At 49.9% G+C, this 19,890-nt stretch overlaps 5 protein-coding genes across 5 annotated transcripts; 3 read left to right on the top strand and 2 right to left on the bottom strand.

Annotated features, from left to right (window-relative positions):
- Window positions 1–420: 420 nt before the first annotated feature.
- On the top strand, window positions 421–1,190 carry N7481_000621 (Nitroreductase family protein; the record flags this gene model as incomplete). The annotated part of the gene is made up of 3 exons (XM_057259840.1): window positions 421–756; window positions 812–926; window positions 988–1,190. The coding sequence occupies 3 exons, from the start codon at window positions 421–423 to the stop codon at window positions 1,188–1,190; spliced, it is 654 nt and encodes a 217-aa protein (XP_057127672.1).
- Window positions 1,191–1,868: 678 nt separating this feature from the next.
- Window positions 1,869–2,165, top strand: N7481_000622 (uncharacterized protein; the record flags this gene model as incomplete). The annotated part of the gene is made up of 1 exon (XM_057259841.1): window positions 1,869–2,165. The coding sequence occupies one exon, from the start codon at window positions 1,869–1,871 to the stop codon at window positions 2,163–2,165; it is 297 nt and encodes a 98-aa protein (XP_057127673.1).
- A 1,579-nt stretch (window positions 2,166–3,744) lies between these two features.
- Window positions 3,745–5,639, bottom strand: N7481_000623 (homeobox domain-containing protein; the record flags this gene model as incomplete). Its single annotated transcript, XM_057259842.1, has 4 exons — window positions 3,745–4,079; window positions 4,138–4,787; window positions 4,845–4,982; window positions 5,053–5,639. The coding sequence occupies 4 exons, from the start codon at window positions 5,637–5,639 to the stop codon at window positions 3,745–3,747; spliced, it is 1,710 nt and encodes a 569-aa protein (XP_057127674.1).
- Window positions 5,640–11,259: 5,620 nt separating this feature from the next.
- Window positions 11,260–13,514, bottom strand: N7481_000624 (THO complex subunit THO1/HPR1; the record flags this gene model as incomplete). Its single annotated transcript, XM_057259843.1, has 4 exons — window positions 11,260–12,882; window positions 12,944–13,062; window positions 13,125–13,203; window positions 13,272–13,514. The coding sequence occupies 4 exons, from the start codon at window positions 13,512–13,514 to the stop codon at window positions 11,260–11,262; spliced, it is 2,064 nt and encodes a 687-aa protein (XP_057127675.1).
- Window positions 13,515–13,760: 246 nt separating this feature from the next.
- On the top strand, window positions 13,761–18,151 carry N7481_000625 (RNA helicase aquarius; the record flags this gene model as incomplete). The annotated part of the gene is made up of 4 exons (XM_057259844.1): window positions 13,761–13,969; window positions 14,029–14,129; window positions 14,183–17,650; window positions 17,748–18,151. 4 exons carry the CDS (start codon window positions 13,761–13,763, stop codon window positions 18,149–18,151), a joined length of 4,182 nt encoding a protein of 1,393 aa, XP_057127676.1.
- Window positions 18,152–19,890: the final 1,739 nt, after the last annotated feature.

Below are 19,890 nucleotides of genomic sequence, written 5' to 3' on the forward strand. Positions count from 1 at the left end.
GCTGTGCTCTATCCATTATGCCTTTTTTGCTTGGTCAGGCTTGCATAATTATTCTGAGTGATTCATAATCAGTGCGGAATTTAGGCTACGGATACCAGATACCGCTTACAAAATGTCGGAGATTGGAAACTCCGAGAACCCGCCACAATGCGCATACGCGATTGGTCAAGTGCCATTGGATTTTTCATGCGGCGGGGATTATTGCGAAGGAACCACAAATTTTATTGGTTTTATGCTGACGGTCCCATTCTGAAGCCCACGGAACAATCGCATAGTGGGGGAAAGGGGAGTGTTGCGAGATGCGTACAAAGATAGGAGCACCAAATTCATAATTGATATAAATTCTGTGATTGCCAGCTAGCGGTTTTGTGCTTTTTAACACTTAGAATACACATAAAACCGTTTTCACTACCTTCAAAAATGGGCTCCACTGCTATTGAATTCAAGAACTCTGCCACTTCTACTCTGTTGGAGTTGGTCAAGGGTCGTCGCACCTACTATGGCCTGAAGGGTGAAAGCCCTATCTCTGATGATGCCATTGAGCGAATTGTTCAGGATTCTGTCCTCCATGTTCCCAGCTCCTTTAACACCCAGACTTCTCGGGTCGTTCTGCTCTTGAAGGAGGAGCACAAAAAGGTGTGGGACATTGCGATCAAGGCAATTGAAGGATTGGTCGCTGCTGGCCACATTCCCAAGGAGTCCTTTGAGAGCTCTACCAAGCCCAAGCTTGAGTCCTTCCGCGCGGCCTATGGAACTGTATGTATATTCGATGGCAGGGACAATCAATTTCTAGATTGCTAACTCGAACCAGGTTCTTTTCTTTGTGGACTACGAGTCGCTTGCCCCCATCAAGGAGAAGTTTGCCATTTACGCAGACAAGTTCGACCCCTTTGCACTGGAGTCCAATGCCATGTCCCAATATTTTGGTGAGTGCTTGTTATCATGAGTGGTCATTATAACAATGCTAATCAAGTTCTAATTTTTTAGTCTGGCTTGCACTAGAATCTGAGGGCTTCGGAGCCAACCTCCAACATTACAGCCCCCTAATTGATGAGCAGGTTGCTAAGACTTGGGATCTGCCTGCTTCGTGGAAATTAGATGCCCAGCTTGTTTTCGGTACACCTACCTCTGAGCCAGGAGAGAAGGCATTCGAACCTATCGAGAACCGTTTCAAAGTTTTCGGAAAATAGATGATAGTTGATTCATGACGTTGAAATAATCTTCCATAGCGAATTACTTTTTGATTAAGAAAAGAATACTTTGTTTCTAGTAAGATTTTGGATAATCTATTGACATCGCTTTCAAATACAGGCCGGGGGGCTATGCGACTTTGATTATACGATCAAATCAGTTCATGCTTATCAGATGATATTTGAGAGTTCTGATGGCGTTATATTCGCCATTCCCAGCAACGATGACATGATATTTCAACACCAATATAATTGCACCAAAAAGGCACATCAAATTCGCAATAGAATTCAAAACCAAATGCCGAGAGAAATAGGGTTTGAGAAATAGTACGACCAATAACGTGATTGCCTAACACAACCTTGCCGGTTCGGAGTCAAGCAGATCTCTCCCATTCACCCATAAAGATGCCGCGAATCCCCAGTAACACACTTCATAAACACAACAGAAACCTCTCTTTGGAGTCCGAAGCAACATGACTAGTCACCGTACAGTGGAATTATACTTCTCATTTGTCTTACTATGGTCATATATCGGGAGTCGCCGATTTCACCAGTTGCGCAGCAAACCGAATCTAAAGTCATTTATAAACCGATCGATTTGCTGCATACTTTTACAATTCCGGAAGTCTTCCTGTAAAACAGCGTGCAGAGCAAAGACAGGCCTATCACCTGGTTGAGATGGAACGCTGGAAGCGTATTCGTGACATTGAACTCGTTCTAAATCCGAAATATTACCCCGCAGACCCGTCACTTGCACATCGCGTTCTTATCGCGGCGACCGAGGAGCTGGGGCATGATAGCCCATCAGTGCAGAAATACGTGCACGGAGGATTAGAAGCTGTTTGGGCAAGAGAACTCGATATTGCGAATCCAGAAACCGTTATCCAGCTTGCCGATGAAGCTGGACTCGAAGGAATTCGTCTTGTGGACAGAGCGAGGAACGAAAGCAAGCTTGCAGGATCGAGTCCGCCCTAACCGAAGAGGCAGAGACGCGAAAGGTCTTCGGTGCACCTTTCTATTTCTATCAGAACGAACCACTGTGGGGTCAAGATCGTCTGGAGATTTTAAGAGATATTATTCAGAGTGGGAGAAGTGCTATTCTGGCACCCAAGTGAACAACCAACACTGGAATGAATATCATTTTCATTTAATCAAGATTCAATTCTACATTGGAAATTAAGCCTCAATCATAGATAGAACAAGACCTAACAGGTCAATATGACGTTCCCTGGTGGTATGATCGGAGATAAAAATGGAGAGGAAAGGGAGCAAGAACAAGCAGGTATCGAGATCCAAATCCAGAATGGATTATTAATTGACTGATTCCCTAAGTAAAAAGTGATACAAAAAGGCCAAAAAGGCCAAAAAAATGCGACGAGCCGGGATCGAACCAGCGACCTCACGATTTGCTTTAACAGCTGATTGAAGTTGTTCTTCAGTCGTGCGCTCTCCCAACTGAGCTATCATCGCCGCGTTATGAATACTGCCTTGACTTTAGGATACATAAGAGTCAGATTGACTGTTCTTCAAGAGATGGAGATTATGGGTCCCGGCAAGAAATCAAAGACTTAGCAAACCAAGATAATGTCTTGATAAATCTAGGCTATCTATGACGTTTGACTCTCTAACTTAATTTAGCTGGTCTTGGTTTACTGATATTTCTTTCTAAAGAATTTTATGAATTTTCCTGGTGTTTTGTAGCTCAAATAAAAATAGCCGATTTTGGCGGCGACTGAGGGCGGAGGTTGGCGGTCACGTGGTTCATTGGCCGCCCTTGCGCATTGGGATTTGTTATGGAAAGGAAGCGATCTACTATGATCTCAAGTTACTGCTCTTTTTCGTACAGATCCGATAGATGTGTCAGAGTGCAGGGGATTCTACTGGGCAGAGTATAAGTGGCTGCCAGCCCTGGAGTGGAGAACCTCGCCTGGGGGACTCGGAGGGGTTGAAATATATATTCTTGAGAGTCACTACCCTGAACGACTATGGGCCATAGACACAGGTAAATTTGGAAATATTTTTTTGAAAAGTTTCAATCACGCTTCCATTGCTAAGCCTAACCATGTATTTATAACCCGGATAGAAAGCGATTAACATTAAAACCAAATTCCATCCATCAACGAATGAAACCAAATGCTAGTGCCCAAAACTACCTGGAACCTGGATAGCGATGAGAGCCACAAAACAGAACAGAAAATAAGAATTGACACGCTATACCACCGGACCCATGAACGACAATTTTGCCAAAACCAAGCGATGCAGAGAAACGACAGAAAAAAAAAACGAAACAAATGAGTTGAAGCGACACAGTCAACACCAACAATATGAAACAAGGCTAAGAAACATTAAGATTAAACGCGCTCATGTGGATCAAATGCCTAGTGGCCGACTGGAGCAAACAGAAAAGAGAGAAGAGGTTGAAAAAATAAACAAACTGGAGAAAGAATTGGTTGCCGGGAACCTTATCCAGACCAGGCTGGATGGGGAGGAAACTCGCAGAGTATACCAATTGGTGGGTAGGTGTGGTCCTGCCCGCCTATATAAATTCATCTCATTATTGTTGGATGTAGCTCGAGTAGTTGAAGGGTTGGTTGCTGAATTTGGATCGGAAGGAGTCTAGATGTGGCTGGTTCTGCTGCATGTGGTCTTGGGCAGCGGCTCCGGGTTCGGATGGAGCGAAGGAGGTGGGGAGGCTCAGCGTTGAGGCGTTGGATTGTGTATAGGGAACTGTGCCCATAGGCCCCGAGGGATTAGCGTAGGGGTAAGGTCGGTATTCCTGTGGTGCGGATACAGGTAGAGATTGCAGGGAGGGCATTGGTCTTCCATGTGGCATTTGCGAAGTCATTCCAGACATTGCCAGGTGAGACTGGTAGTTCGGGGGTTGTGTACCTGGTAAATCACGAGTTAGACTTCTGGCACGCAGTTCGCTGGGTAAAGATGAACAAACCAATACTGCCCAGTTCATAGGGCATTTGGTTACCCTGAGAATCGGTGGGCGAAACCGAACCTTCAAATGATTGTGACTGGTCATAGCCTGTCATCATTGTACCTGGGTGTCGTGGGACGCCATATTCCATTGGTTGGCGACCATAAGGCATACCGGACTGGTTCGAGGTTGGAGGGAACCTATTGTGCAGTTGCATTCCCGGGTGAAACGACGGGGGCTGAGAAGACGCATCGGACACGCTGCTGGATCGGGTGATCGAGTAATCACTTCGGATCGTTCTATGTAGATCGGACATGGATGAAGATGCCATGGGACGTCCATACATCATGGAGGGCTGGGGTAAGCCGTCCGTACGTCCCTGCCCAGCAGAGGACATGTAGGTACCTGCAGTGGAGGCCGAGCTAAGCGGCGAGACAAGGTAGTCCTCCTCATTCGGGCGTTGGAAGCAGTCTGTCCGTAGAGTCCGCAGTGCTGCAAAATCTGGATTCGGGACTCCGTAGTCATGGGGTGATGCTACGGGCGTTTGACCGGTCGACTTGCTCTCAAAGGGGGTGCGTAAAACCTTCGTTGTGTCGAAGTCATCTGGCAGTGCTCGCGACTTGAGCATCCTCTCACGATCATTCGTAGTGAGGCGCTTCAACTTTGCTCGTCTATGATGTGATGTATTGTTAGGAAAGCCCAAATATTGCTGAATGGTGAAACACTACCTGTTTTGGAACCAAACTTGGACCTGACGTGGCGTCAAGCCAGGAATTTCCCTCGACAGACGTTCTCGGTGGGCAGCGTCCGGGTGAGCCTGACGAGTAAACTCACTCATAAGAAACCGAGTTTGATTGTGCGTTAATCTGTTGATGGTCAACGTTTCTGTCACCGATAACCTTAAAACTTCAGCCTCTGCTTCCACCTTTGTCTTACCTAAATCGTTTCATCTTTTTCTTTTCCAGCGATAGGGACTTGCTATCATCACCATCTAAAGTATCGCCCCTCTCATCGGAAGGGCTGATCGTAGAATCTCTGTCATGCTCGTGCTCATCTTTCGAATCAAGACCTAGATGAGACGCATCCGACATATCTCCCAAATGACTTGACCCGCCTTGAGAAGAGGACATCGAGAAGTCGGTATGACTTCTCCCAGGAATCTCCAGCTTCACTCGTGGAAGAGAGCCATCTCTTCCTGATCCGGCTGCTGGGTTGAATGAACTGTGCGATGGGATTCCCCCCCCGTACTTGGCTGAAGAGGCTGTAGTGGAAGGTACTGGTGTGGTGGAGGCATTCTCAGCCTTTGCACCAGCTCGTTGCATCTCAGCAGACCGTCTTAAGGAAGAAATGTCCAGTGCTAGTTCCCTTGGAAACGTCGACTGTGGCGAGGAAGTTCGTGGAAGCGAAGAAGCCCGCTCTCCGTGACGATGAATCGCCGAAAAATGGGAAGTGACAGCCGACAGGGGCGAGGGAACCGGTGAGGATAAAGAAGGCACCCAGAGACAAGGGCCGCCGATTGACATGTTCAACAGATCGACCGAGCCCTTCTTTCTTGACTAGATCAGCGAGACAAGAAGAAGATCAAGACCGACGTCAACTTCCACTCAAGATATGGAACCAACGAGATTTCAAAACAAACCAAACCACACCACAACGAAACAGAGGAGAAAAAAGGTAAAAAGGGACAAAAGCGAAACTAATGCGTCGTCTCCCCGAGATGAGACGAAGGTGGGTCTAATGGAAATGCCGGGGCGCTTGCGCAACAGACTCAGGGTTCTGCAATTTAACGGAGTAAAGGGTGACGCCCGGAGCGTTTGGGCGTGACCTTGGATGTATATCAGATCTGGTCAAAAGAGGGGGGATGGCAAGAGATGAAGCGTGGACTTCTTAGGCGCCGATAGTTGTAAGGTGCAGAAATCAGTTGAGTAAACGACGTCAAGTAAAGCGGGACAACAGGCCACTTTGTGTCCTAAGTCCTTGCTGGATCTCAGATCACAACCTTCGACTTCCCTCAATGAAGATCTTTACGTAGATAGGTAGTAGACCAGACCACGAGAGTAGAGTCCACTGCTAAACTCTCCAACGACTAATAGCCAAGGAAAAACGAAAGAGCAATGGAGTCACCGGGGCCAAAGATCTAATGGCAACAACAAACGAGAAAGAGGGCAGCGGGCCAAGCGAAAGGGAGTGGAAATACCAGTCGGGTTGAGATATTAAACGGACGCCCGCAATACCGCCAGGGTCCACTGAGCAATCAGAGTTGGATACCGAGAGAGGCCCAATGTGGTGGCACACCTGCAAGGAAAAGATATGGGTTCGTGGAATGACGATCTTTGCAACGGCCAAAAACGGTCAAAGTTTATGCACAAAAGACCGTTAGAATAAAAAAGTCAAATGGGTTGGGAATAAATGAAGGTAAAACAGTAGCGTCGAGGAGGATGAAGCTAAATGAGAAAAGAAGCCAAGAAGATGAAAGACAAGCAAGTGCTCTAAAGACACTGTTTTGAAAAGGAAGAAGGGTGGGCCAGGGAAAGGAGTGTGCACACATGGCCGGTCTGGTCAGAACTTGGTTGCGCGCACGTCAACTCGGGAGAGATCAGCGATCTATGGAGGCGAATGATCCTCCTTGTGGAATAGTCCCAGAGATGTAACCCCGGGTTCCAAAACGGCCAGGTTACGGGAGTATCAGACCTAAACCCGATCTTGCGAAGGATCATTCCGATACAGTTCACTAGTTAATCCCATTTTACGCGTATTGCTACCCTCTTTTTGTCTCAATTGTACCTGGCTTTAAGGCTGGAAACAGCTAATTTAAGGGAAATATACCGGAAAGATTGATCAAAGTACGGGGTACAGCCCTTGAATCACCATCTAGCAGTATTCAACGTGCACAGAGCACAGGGAAACTCTTTTCCCTCCCAAAGTCGTGACTTATGACCACGGCCAGCACTGGGTCCTGTGGCGAATGGCGGTCCTGCCCGAGCTGAAAAAGAGATACCCCTCTGCCCCCGGTGGAAACGGGGGATTCAAGGCTGAAGCCTGGACCCAGACAAGCTAGAAGGACCATATCCCGCTGACCTGATAAATGATAATTATCTGCCCGTGGGAGAGGGTCGATGGGTCCCGGGTCCCACCAGGAGCCCACGAGGCGGGCTCCTTTCGTACCGAGACACAAGCGTTCGCCCGTTTGTACATCTCAAAACAACAGCAATGGGCTGCTAGCGCCGTGAGCGATAGAAAATTTTCCGACGTGGATCTTAGTGGATATGACTAGGAAGGGTGGCCAAAGCCTGATATTGCTGCATGGGCCACTGGCCAATTGGTCTTAGTTAGCGTAGGTGGCATGCCTGACCCTGGCCACCTCTTTTGTTTAGTTCCTCTTTTTTTAGGAATTTGCTTTTTTCTCACCGGCCAGCCATGTGGAAGGCTGGTCCATAAGCGGCAAACTATGGATGGGCCAGTCAGAGAGCTGCCCGCCGCTGGGGTGCGAGGACATTGGATAGAGGTGGAGGCGTCCCAGCGGGGTGGTCAAGGAGGAAGCAATCCAGGATAGAGGAAAAGAAATAAACAAATAAATGATTAAAAAAAGGATGGTCCGAATGGGAGACCCCGCGATCATCCATGGTTATGTCCAAGATAATATCAAAAAGCTCATTGGTCTTAGCGGCGAGCCCTGAAACCGAATGGGGCATCGCTAAGAAGGGAAGAGACCGTATTGACGGGAGAATTATGGATGGTATTAATTCCGTAGAGCCGCAGATTATTATCATTATTATTTTATATAGTTTTTTACCCCTGAACTATATCCGCTTTCAAACCATCAAAGGTACATATACTCCGTACTCCGTACGGAGTACTTTAGATACTCTTGTCACTGGGGTGCACTAGCATCTTCGGGGCCAACCGTGGCTCGGGAAGGCCTCGACTCCACCACGCAAAGCACTCCTTGAATCTCCACATCCCAAAGCATGAAACAATTCAGGTCACAGCTGAAATGAAGGGCTCCTGGAATTTCAGATCGATCGCGATCTGGCAAAAATGTTGAAGAATCTGCAGTGGGCCATTTTAACTTCCAGATTATTCTATAGCCTTGTCATATGCATTTGGGGGTACCGGAGTACTTTGATACTGGCCCCCGGCCCTCCCCTCTTAGTTGATCTCGTACGTGCGTGACCCTCCCTGCCCTAAAAGACAAGGAACCACTAACCACTTACCACTACATCCACCACCACCACAATCATCACTTGTAGTCGACGCCTTGCACATCTTTCCTCTTCTTGTCCAAGATGAGGTCACAACAGTGCCACTTCCGGGCCGAAAGTATGTGTACAATGGAGCTCTGCATTTTCTCTTTACAATGCACAACAAAGTTTGGTCGGTTCAATAGCCGGTGGGGACCTAGCATCCTCCCTTTACGTACAGACGCTGCTCCACACGATCACTCCGAACCCACGGTGGATGTGCTAAACGACCCCCACTCGCCTCGCCTCGCCTCGCACGGGTTTCGGAGGAGAAAACTCGGAACCGTTGGCCCCTATCCCGAATCACAGCGCACAGCGAGCCCCTCTACGGCCGAAACCACCGTCGATCGCAGACACAACCTTGCGAGCGCTTCTCTGACATTTTCCACTTCAGGCCACCATGACGCGGTGCTTACCGCATAGGCGCAATAAAAATTGAAAAAAAGATAACAAGCTTAGCACAGCTCCTCACGGCATTCCATGGTCAGAGCGGCGTTGGTGGGGGGGTCCCTCGCTGTCAGACCAGCCACACTGTCCCCGAGCTCACCAACGGAGGAGGGGAGGAGACTAGGTCATGTACAGAGTAGGTACATACACTGTTCCAGAACAACTGCGGGGAATCCGATCGCAGCATCGATCGCAGCGCAACTTTAATCTCGGGTGCTTCGCCGCCAAGATGGGACCACTCCTTCATTTCGTATCGCGTGCATGCACGTCGTCATCGCGCCGAAACGAAACCACCGGAGGGTGACGCAAGCCGATCGCTGCATGGTGCTAGGCCACTCACCACGGAATAATCCGTACGGCTTAGTTGCTGTTGGTGCTTATAGGCTCCGCTTGGCGGCAAAATTGGCCGATGAGATGTTGTGCCCTGCAGATCGAAAAAAAGAGATGAGGTTCTGAGCAGACCCCGGACAAGGCATACTGTAGAGTATAGCTTTTGATACTACCGAGACTTCCGGTACCGCGGTACACGAAGGGCTAGATAAATGGAACCAAGCTTATGCCTTGGAATATTCCAGCCGCCTCCCATTGTTTCGAAACCGGGCCCAGTCTCGAAATTCGGGTTGACAGGTCGGCGTCGCCGCGTTTCCATGGATCGAAGAGGCACAGGCACATTCCCCTGGGGGCAAGCAAAAAGATAAGACAATGCGGTGCTAACGGTTAAACAAGCATTCCCTCCGAGACTATTGATTTCTGGATTTTGGCGACACACATGCAAGCTATAGTTCTCAGGGCGCCCTTGGCAAAACACAGCCTCCGGGATGGAGTACCTTTGCCATTGACTATTGAACTGTACTTTACATACTCCGTAAAGTAGTACTATGCTCAAGACGGAAGTGGCCAGTGCATTTAGATCAGAGGAACTTGCACAGCACAGACAAAGTCTCTCATGATCTTAGACGATAGCGGAAAACTGCTCCACTAGTGGAGTCTTGCGAGACTCCGACACCACCGAGTGGACCGTTGCTTGTGGATTTCCTGCGAGGCACCTCCATGCGAACAGTGCGTCGCGATTTTTCTTTCTTTCGAGAAGAATCGTACGAACTTGGGACCTGCCCGGAACCTCCACTCACACCGAGGGCCGGTATCTACAACTTGAAAGGAGTAGCAAGACATCACTGCAAATTGTAAACACGGTTGGTATATCGGAGCTCCCTACTCCGTCAGGGTGTTCCCTCTCTGCAAACATTCACATGCCCTGATTCACATTTCAATGAACCAGAAAGGCGTGGTGCAGTAGGTTCGGGGGCCAAAACAGGAGTTTGGAGTCCACTTGCTCCCCTAATCTCGTTTTTGCCCTTGTGATGTGAGAACCTCAGACGCCGAACTCGTCCCATTGTCCTGTTAGTCGGGATGGGGGCGTGTGAAACTGAAACGTGGCTGTGACGCTCCGGCCTTTCCACTGGGTTTTTTAGTTTTGCTTTTCGTCCTAGTCTCAGGGGCAAAGGATTTTTTGGGCCCGAGGTTATTACTACAATAGGATTTAGGGAGGGGCTTGATTTTTAATTTTTTGCTATCCAAAAGGGTGTATTTTCGAGAGAAAAAGGTACGGAGGACAGCGCGTGATATCCGAGTCCGGACAGGGAAAATGCTAACAAAAATACGTCGAATTCATGCAGGAACCTCTTTTCACCTTCAATAGAGTTGTCGATCAACCAGTAATGAAATCCCTAGTCCCCACGTCGGTAGCTAATTCTACATTTCTTCTGCCACTGGACAATTTCGGTACTAGTTCTACCGGGCCCGATTCGGGTTTGAAGGTTCAAGTTGGAAATAAAATTTTTATCGGTGGTAACTAGTTTCTGTTGATCGCCGTTGAGCCCACCTACTGACTTACTTCACTGCCTCGCTAAGCCCCAGAGATCAGAGACATCAACATCTCAAAATGCAACCATATCGCTAGACATGGTCCGATGTGCACCGTTGATCGACAGACGAAATCCTTGCAGCCTGTTGAGCGGGGACATTTGCAACTGCTATGGTTCACCTAATTCACCTAATGGTCCACCGCATACGAGTACGATCCCGTCCAGCAGTCGGCGCTTGCTGTGCAATGCATGGCTAGCCAGCAATCAAGGAAAAGTAATAAATATCGCAAAACCTTCCTTTCAAAGCAGGTGTTCTGCACACGCAAGGCGAATCGGTTATCGGTTAATTACCACCGCTCGTGTCTCGATATTGAAGTTGACGCATCGCAGCTGCAGATCCGTGATCCTCAATACAATAGAAAACTCCCCGCAGGGACCCGGGTCTTTGGACCTGGTGGATGTGATGTGTCCTGTCCGCTAAGCGATACCCGTTGCGGGTAATGCTCCGCACTAGGAAGAATGGGAAAGGGGAAAAGGCAATATGTATGCATCCTGCCAAAACTTTCGCATGCGCCAAAGCCGGTTTGCCGTCAGCTTTCCGGCTCCTCTTTGGGATTATCTCCGGAAGCCGCACTAGACGCGACGGGTTCGGCTTCGATGCCCATGCTTTCATCAGGGGCGACCGTTTCCGTTTGATCTTCCTCCTGTGCCTCCTCGGTGGCGAGAACGCTGATTCCCTCATCAGGAACCTCCGATGCATCCGGGGGTGGCGTATCTTGAGCACCGTCGCCACCGTGCGAGATTTCCTTGGAGAGCTCGGGGGAATCTTCGGCGGCTTCCGCGGGCTGTGGGGTTTCGGTAGGCGCTGTGGCGTTTTCAAAGAGAGCTTTGAGGTTCTTGCCATCTTCAATCCGATCGAAAGCCGCCAGCTTGGTCTTTGCAGACAAGCGAAGGATGCGCCAGGTCTTGCTATATTTGGATCTCAAGGCAACGTCCTTGTCGTCTTGAGACTGTGCCATATCAAGATCCATGTCGTCGTCCAACATGCTCATCATCAAAGCATCTGCGGCGGGTACTGAGATTCGATCCGATTCTTTGAGCCGCTCAATATTAGCCAGGGCCTCGCCGTCGGAGAGAAACTTGAAGTCCAACGATCCCATTGGCGAGGGACGAATCCGCTTATCGGCATATGCTTTAGTTGCTTGGTCACGGGCAGACAGATATTCCGGTATCGTAACGGCCGGCTTTTCGATTGGCGGGCAGCCTTCAGCCTTCCACCGCGCCCAGTTTTTGTCCCGAGATAGAACAGTGTCGACCATGCGATAGTAAAAGTTCCCACCATTGCCTTGACGGAGATATCCTTCAATGGCCGTCCTCATGCTAGCAGCCCATTTCGCCTCCTCCTCGCTCAACACAAACCCATATAAAACGGATTTATTTGTTAGATCGGCTGATCGAGATTTGGCCTTGGGCGTGAGGGACAACATGAAGTCGAGAAGAATGAGAGCCTGAACAAGTATGTGCCGCCTGAACGCCATATCGCTGATTTCGAGGTCGAAGAGGTCCCGGCTGGTAAGATATTTGGGATTAAAACTGGTGCCGACCTCGGTATCGTCTGTAACGCGTTTGCGCTTGTTCGAATTGCGAGCTTCCTCGGAAGAGCGTTGTGATTTTTGATTCTCGAGATCAGTGTTGATATTCTTAAAGGCGGACAGCGTAGCTTCCAGTCCAGTCTTGAATTTCGCAAATCGCTCCGAGTCAAACGTCTTGGTCGGCGAGGAGAAATAGGCTTGCAGACTCCAAAATATGGGGTACAGAGCATCCAGGTCAACAGGCTCCTTCGGCTTTCTTTCTTTGCCCCCGGAAACAACGACCTTTGGGATCTGCGATGATGACGCTCCAATTTCGCGATTCCCAGCAGGAGAAACCCCCTCTCCTTGGCCCTCTGTTGGGGAATCTTCGTTGCCTTCGGTCATTGTGGTATCATCGTCCTCGTGTCCAGTCGCAGGATTCGGAATCTCGTCGTATGTGGTGACATTTTCGGTGTGAAACTCGCCGCGTAGGTTGACTGAGCTCTTATCGCCAAGCGGGAAGCTCTGGAAGAGAAAGATGAAGACTCGTCCACAGAACACAGTATCCTCTGCGCGTGACAATCGGCGAAGCAATTCGTTGCAGGATCTGAGAATGACCAAGCTTTTCTGTTTAAAGTGTTTCTCCAGGCAAGTCAGCTCAGACTCGTACGACATGAGACGTTGGATCACCAGGGAGACATACCTTGATGTTCCTTTCTCGGCGCGACTCGAGATAATCAAAAACCGTACGACATCCATCGATAGTTTGACTGTCCAGCAGTTCCTCGATGAGCCAGAAGATCAGGCCAGGTTCGCATTGTTCTGTATATGGCGTTAGCAGTGTCGAGGAGGTACGATTGGTAGACCGGGGGCGAGGGGCTGACCATTGTCGGAAAAGATCGAGACAATGTCGAGTAAATTCCAGATATGAATGAAATTAGGGTCATCGATCGAGGTAGAAGCCTGTCGTAGGAAAGCTCCGATTAGCTTGATGTCCCAGACCATCTGTCGCGTCAAAGATCCCTTCTTACCAGAATGCGATAGAACTTCTCTCGAAAAGCAATTTCCACCGCAGCAAGTCGCGTCTGCTGATTCAATTGCTGCACGGCCTCCTGTTCCTTTACCTCTGGGGCTTCCCAGATTGCCTTGCCTAGAAGTGTTTCGGTCAACGGGGGCTCAATCTGACCGTCAGGCTTGACCTGCACAGCGCGGTCCAAGAGACTGTCGACCAGCCCCTTGTACACACGAACGGCATCCGTTTCGATGGGGGCCATCTTCCCGAGAAGAAAGCCGGGGGTGCAAAGTGTGTTTGCGAGGGAGGGGAGTGAGAGACAAAGAGAGAAACGGTAGTTAACCCAAAGACAGGAAGAGTCGCGGTTGCGGCTCGGCGGAGAAGAACGCCAAGACCGGCCGAAAAAGCTCCCCCAGCTTCGCGCCGCAACTTCAATCCCGTCGCAGATTTCCCCTCACGCCCTTGACCAGCCCTCGTTCATCAGAACAAGGGAAAATTGAGTGCGGCGATGGCGCAGAGTCTCGAATCGAGACCAACAGTGGTGGATTTCCGTGAGGATAGCCCATGGTTGAAGCTAGCTAAGACACATTGGTTGAACGTCAAGGTTCGCAAGGTCAAGCCAGACGTGATCAAGAAGCAATTGTGGGATCCATTGGAGGCTGAGGGCTTCACTCATCAATCACTGTTGATCCTGGAGAATCTGAATGTCCTGGAGAAGTATGTTGCCCGCGCTTGACAGTTGATACTTTGTCCCCGCAGGGCTAACGCGATCGCAGGTTCCTTTGGCCAACGTACACGGAGGATGCTTCCAACCACCATGTTCTCCTGATTGCGCTTATTGTGAGCGTGAAATACCGCGAGCACCTGCCGATATGGGGTGAGTGGATATGACCGCGTGTGGGATGGAGCAAAGGCTAATGGTGAAAGCAGACATTTTCTCGGACCGCGACGACGATTTCTCGACTCTATTCCATCGAATCCTGTCAATGAGCATCGATCCTTCACTGCCGACTCAGTCACGCCTCTCAATCATCTCATTCGTTATCGGCGCCTTTCAATCCCTCGAGAACGTCCTGATCCGGAAAGAATGCGCCCCACTCGTTTCCATTTCGATTTGGCACAACTTAGCCAGCGAGGACGCCCGAGAGAATATCATTGCGCAATCCCCAGCGCTCAAGAAAGCCTGGAGGGCCGCAGGCAAGCGATATGATGCCGGAGATGAGCCAACCAAAGCGAAGATGCGATTCGAGCGATCTTGGCTGTATACCATGCTGCTGGATTTCCTGCGGAGGATGAATGGCTCAGAAAAGGAGCAATCGGAAAATCTGCAGTACTGTGAGCGATTCTTGGAGCTGCTGGTCGATCTTTTAAGCCAGCTTCCAACTCGCCGCTACGTGAATACGCTGCTTAAGGACCTCAACATTTTGCCCGCCATCCGTCTTTCACAGCAGTATCAAGGACCCGAGAACGCCCTTCTTCGTGATTTCTATAACCTCCTAGGACATTTTGTCAACTTCGCCATTGATGATTATTCTGGGGAGGCCCTTGTCCCGCAAGCAGTCTATGATCGCCATTGCCAACAGCTGGCTCGGCTCCAGAGAACCTCCATGAAGCATTTCAAGGACAAGTTGATGATCCTCGCTTTATCCAATCTTGGTTCTATCGAACAGCGGTCCGAGCTGGAGGGACAACTTTCTTCATTGGGTGAAGCGGAGCTTGAGAGTCTTTGCTCCCTTCTTGGATTCCGAACTACCTATCCCAAGTCTTGCGGTATCATCCCGAATACAAGGTTCTACACAGAGGTGCTTGCTTCTTTCTACGAGCGTAAGCCTTCGTTCCAGGAGGCCACCTCAAAGCTGAGCATTGTGCCCACCGAAGCCGATCTATATGACCCAGCGCTGCTGAGGAACGAGTCCTATGACGGCTCAAGACCCCTTGCCATCCCGAAGCTGAACTTGCAATACTTGAGTATTGGTGATTTCCTTTGGCGCTCATTCCTTCTTTACCGATCTGAGGCCTTTTTCCAAATCCGTAAGGACATGGAATCAGTCGTGAAGCGCATGCAGCCCCGCGCAAACCGCGATGGAAGCTTGAAGTTCGAAGGATTCTCACGAATGGCCATCCCTATTGAAAAGCCTGCTATTGTTGAAGTTGCCCCCGCGAAGGTCGGCTCTCCCAACCCGGCCTTCATTCGTGCCGAGATTGCCATCGAAGTGGGCAGACTAGCAGATCACATCCGCAAAGAGTGGGAAGGCCTTCGCCCGGACGATGTCATCTATCTTCTGGCAGTTCAGTCATCTTCACCTCCCCGACACGCAAATGACGAGAATGCTGAGGGTCCTCACATGACCTATCTTCGAACGGCAGAGATTGTTCAGGTTCTTGATGAGCAAGGCCGTCAACTTCGTCAGCCAGCTTCTGGTCAGTCAAATGGTCACAACTCCCGTCCGCGGGTGCGTCGACTGCTAGTCAATTTGGAAGCGTCCGCATTCAAAGCGGACAAGGACCGTCAAGCACAAGGAAAGCCAGATGTCTATCCCTTGATTAATGTGGTTGCTCGGAGAAAGGGTCGGGAGAACAACTTCAAATCTATTCTGGAAACTATGCAGAAGCTCATTGTCTCTGATGTTGCACTCCCGTCTTGGCTTCAAGACATCTTTCTTGGGTACGGCGATCCCTCTGGCGCCCAGTACTCAAAACTTCCAAACAGACTCCAGTCCGTTGATTTCCGGGATACATTCCTCGACTGGGCTCATCTTGTCGAAAGTTTCCCCGGCAAGTCTATCGAGCCTTCCGAGACCGAGTCCTCGAGCTTTGGACCTCCTTACGTTCTTGAAACCGTTGAAAGTGAACCAACGCCGGCTGAAGCTCCTCCAAAGAAACGCCGGAAAGAACAAGCCGAGCCGACTGAGGCTTCCAGCACCATACGTGTCTCATCCTACAAGCCGCCCAACCCTGGGCCTTACCCCGTTGATGCGCCCAAACTTAACACTGTGCGGTTCACCCCAGCTCAGGTGGAAGCGATTGTTTCTGGTACACAGCCGGGACTCACTGTCATCGTTGGTCCCCCTGGAACCGGCAAGACCGACGTCGCCACTCAAATAATCAACAACCTCTATCATAATTTCCCTAACGAGCGAACGCTTCTCATTGCACACAGCAACCAGGCCCTCAATCAACTCTTCCAAAAGATCACTGCCCTTGACATCGATAAACGTCATCTGTTGCGATTGGGTCACGGCGAGGAGGAACTGGACACAGATTCCAATTACAGCAAGTTTGGACGGGTCGAGTCATTCCTCGATAATCGAGATCATTATCTTTCTGAAGTGATGCGACTAGCAGCTTCCCTCCGCGCCGAAGGCGCACACGGAAACTCTTGCGAGACGGCAGGCTACTTCAACACAGTTTATGTCCAGCCTGCATGGGCCAAGTTCTGGGACCAAACCAAGGCTGATGTCTCGAACGAGAATATAATAACTGCTTTCCCATTCCATGAATATTTCGCAGATGCTCCTCAACCTTTGTTCGATGCTGGTGCTCCCAAGGATGCCCTCTTGGATATTGCCTCCGGCTGCCAACGACACATTGAACGGATCTTCTCCGAGCTTGAGGATATCCGGCCGTTTGAGATTTTGCGTCAACCTCGCGACAAGGCCAAATACCTCCTCATCAAGGAGGCCCGAGTTATCGCCATGACCTCCACACACGCAGCTATGCGTCGCCAAGAGATCGCCGACCTGGGCTTCCATTACGACAATGTGGTGATGGAAGAGGCCGCGCAGATCACAGAGATTGAAAGTTTCATCCCATCCGCTCTACAGAACTTGAAGAACGAGAACGGCGAGCCTCCCCTCAAGCGAGTCGTCCTGTGTGGAGACCACTTCCAAAATTCCCCCGTCATTCAGAATATGGCATTCCGCCAGTATGCACACTTCGAACAGTCTCTCTTCTTACGCCTGGCGCGCCTTGGTGTGCCCCTAATCACACTGGACAAGCAAGGACGTGCCCGATCAAGTATCGCCGAGCTCTTCCGCTGGAGATACCCCGAGCTTGGAGACCTCCCTGCCGTCGAGGCCGAGGAGTTCAAGCTGGCAAACCCGGGATTCAAGTTCGACTACCAGTTCATCAATGTCCCCGACTATCAGGGTAATGGTGAGCGGGAGCCAACACCCCACTTCATCCAGAACCTTGGTGAGGCCGAGTACGCCGTGGCTTTGTACCAGTACATGCGCCTGCTGGGTTACCCGGCGTCGAAGATCTCGATTCTCGCTACCTACGCTGGACAGACGGCGCTGATTCGGGATGTGTTGAGCCACCGCTGCGCAAAGAATTCCATGTTCGGCATGCCGAAGATCGTGACTACCGTGGACAGGTATCAAGGAGAACAGAATGATTGTAAGATTTACATCCCCGCCCTATTCGAGGTACTCCGGAGTCATGTAGACTTCTATAAATACTTCCAAAATCCCTCTTACTAACCTCTTCATCGCAGACGTGATTCTTTCCTTGACCCGCACACGCACTGTGGGATACCTACGCGACGTCCGCCGTCTCACCGTCGCACTGTCCCGCGCTAGATTGGGCCTGTACATCCTCGGTCGCCGCGAGGTCTTCGAATCCTGCTACGAGCTCAAGCCGGCCTTCGATCGTCTCTTGCAGCGCCCAGACAAGCTGATGCTTGCACCTGGCGAGATGTTCCCCACCACGCGAGCGCTGGACGCCGAGACTGAGGGCACCCCCATGGAAAGCGTCGAACATCTGGGTCAGTACGTGTTCGAGATGACGCAAGCCAAGGTGAAGGCGATGGGTGATGGAGCGATGGTTGTCGATGATGAGACACCCGCGGACGAGAACGGGGAACAGCTTGGTGCGGATGACGACGAAGATATTGTATGAACAGAATATGCGTTCTTTTTTCCTTTGATAGATCCATGTTGGGATTGGATTCCAGATAGCGAATGAATGTGGGCCAATGATATTTCATTTGATTTGATGTCCAAGTATCCGGATGGAGATTTTTGATATAGGATACTGCCAGTGGGTAGGATATGATCCATGGATGTAGCCCTGGAGAGTATAATTTCCCCAATATATCCAAGTCTCTAATTCAGCTGCGGTTGCTCTTTCCTGATCTCCAGGGCTCCCATTGGCTTCTTCTAAGCGATTGCTCCTGCCTGGAAGTGCGTTGATCTGGGGTCCTTCCAAGGTTGCCATCCCATGAGTAAACAGAATTCCCTTCAAAGGTTGTTCTCCCCCTCTTCATTCATACTGTTGCAAAGATTTTCAACGCTATGCTTGTCTACTGGTGTCTTGCCTGAACACCTAAGCAACTTATTTCAACTAATTAAAGACCAGACGAACAAAGTAAGCCAAGGCTATTACTCGAGAACCCTTTGATCTGGAGCCAAGAGTTGACCTTTTTGTGATGGCCACAGAGATTGTCCAGAACGCCAAGGCAAGTTGGGATAACGTAGTTGCTGCGTGGTCTTCCAACTGTGTTCCTGATACCGCAGCAAGGAATTCTAGTGTTTACAGCAGTATCTTTCAGAGCGAAGGACTTTCAATGTGGCAGTCTGCCAGAACAGAACTTGACGGGAATCAATACTCAAAATTTGCGATCGACCCGTCTGCCAACGCAGACTGCCCGCGAGCATTCCCATTTTTCAATGTGTAGTTAGAGAAAACACAGATTAAACACTATAGCGCCGATCCAAATAAACGGTGTACCCAAATGCCAGGTCTACTAACTAGGTATCGAATAATTACTGAGCAATACTCAAGTGGTCCCTAAGCAGCCCTGATTGGTCACTGAGCAATCAGTGTGTCTTAGTTATGTCTTACATAACTCAGGTGGTTCGATCACTGAGCCTGAGCCCGTACTGACATCCAATTACTGAGCCTGAGCCTGAGTGCCCTCACAAAAGCGGCGGCAGCCGTGAAAGGAAAGCCTCACCCGGCAGACAAAATCCGGTGTATATAGGTGCATATATCATCCACTTCCAGGGCAGAGAAGTCACCAAATTCCCTCTGGTGGCCTAGCGGGACAGACACTGGTCAGGGCTAGTACTACCTCTACCTTAGTCACTGCGGTGTTCAGACATGTGGCGGCATTACCCTCCCGTGGTGCTGTGCTGGCCCTTGTCTGTACCGTTTAGGTCCACCATCGCCGCTGCTCCCATCCGTCAAGCGAAGCCGAAAACTACACTAGGTAAACCCCCCCGGGCAACACCAGCCTTATTACGGGGGAGACCGTGGCTAGTACTAGGAGTGAGGCCTTGGGGGCTTCGAGTGTCGGACACGCAAGGGCGGTCCTGGGGCCCGGTAGGTGGGCAGTGTACCTTGGCTGGGATGGCTTTTTTCTTCCCCTGATGCTTGATTATTACTGTTGGTACTTGTCATTGTCATTCGATGTAGTTCTCTTAAATCATGAACAACATTTCATCGGCTGGCCGGATATTGACATTGAATCCACCCATAACTAACATCGAAGTCCATGGGTGAAATAATTCAACCTAACCAAACCTGGTGGCATATCGGTGGTAGTATTAATTAAGAAATAACTTGAAGCTTATTATTAATATTATTAGTCTTCTATTACAGCAAGGTATCTAACTTTGCCAAGTTGAAGTCCATCA

This window comes from Penicillium waksmanii, assembly GCF_028829765.1.
Source record: "Penicillium waksmanii strain IBT 27052 chromosome Unknown utg000001l:1.0-4852451.0:1.0-4856178.0, whole genome shotgun sequence".
NCBI classification, from domain to species: domain Eukaryota; kingdom Fungi; phylum Ascomycota; class Eurotiomycetes; order Eurotiales; family Aspergillaceae; genus Penicillium; species Penicillium waksmanii.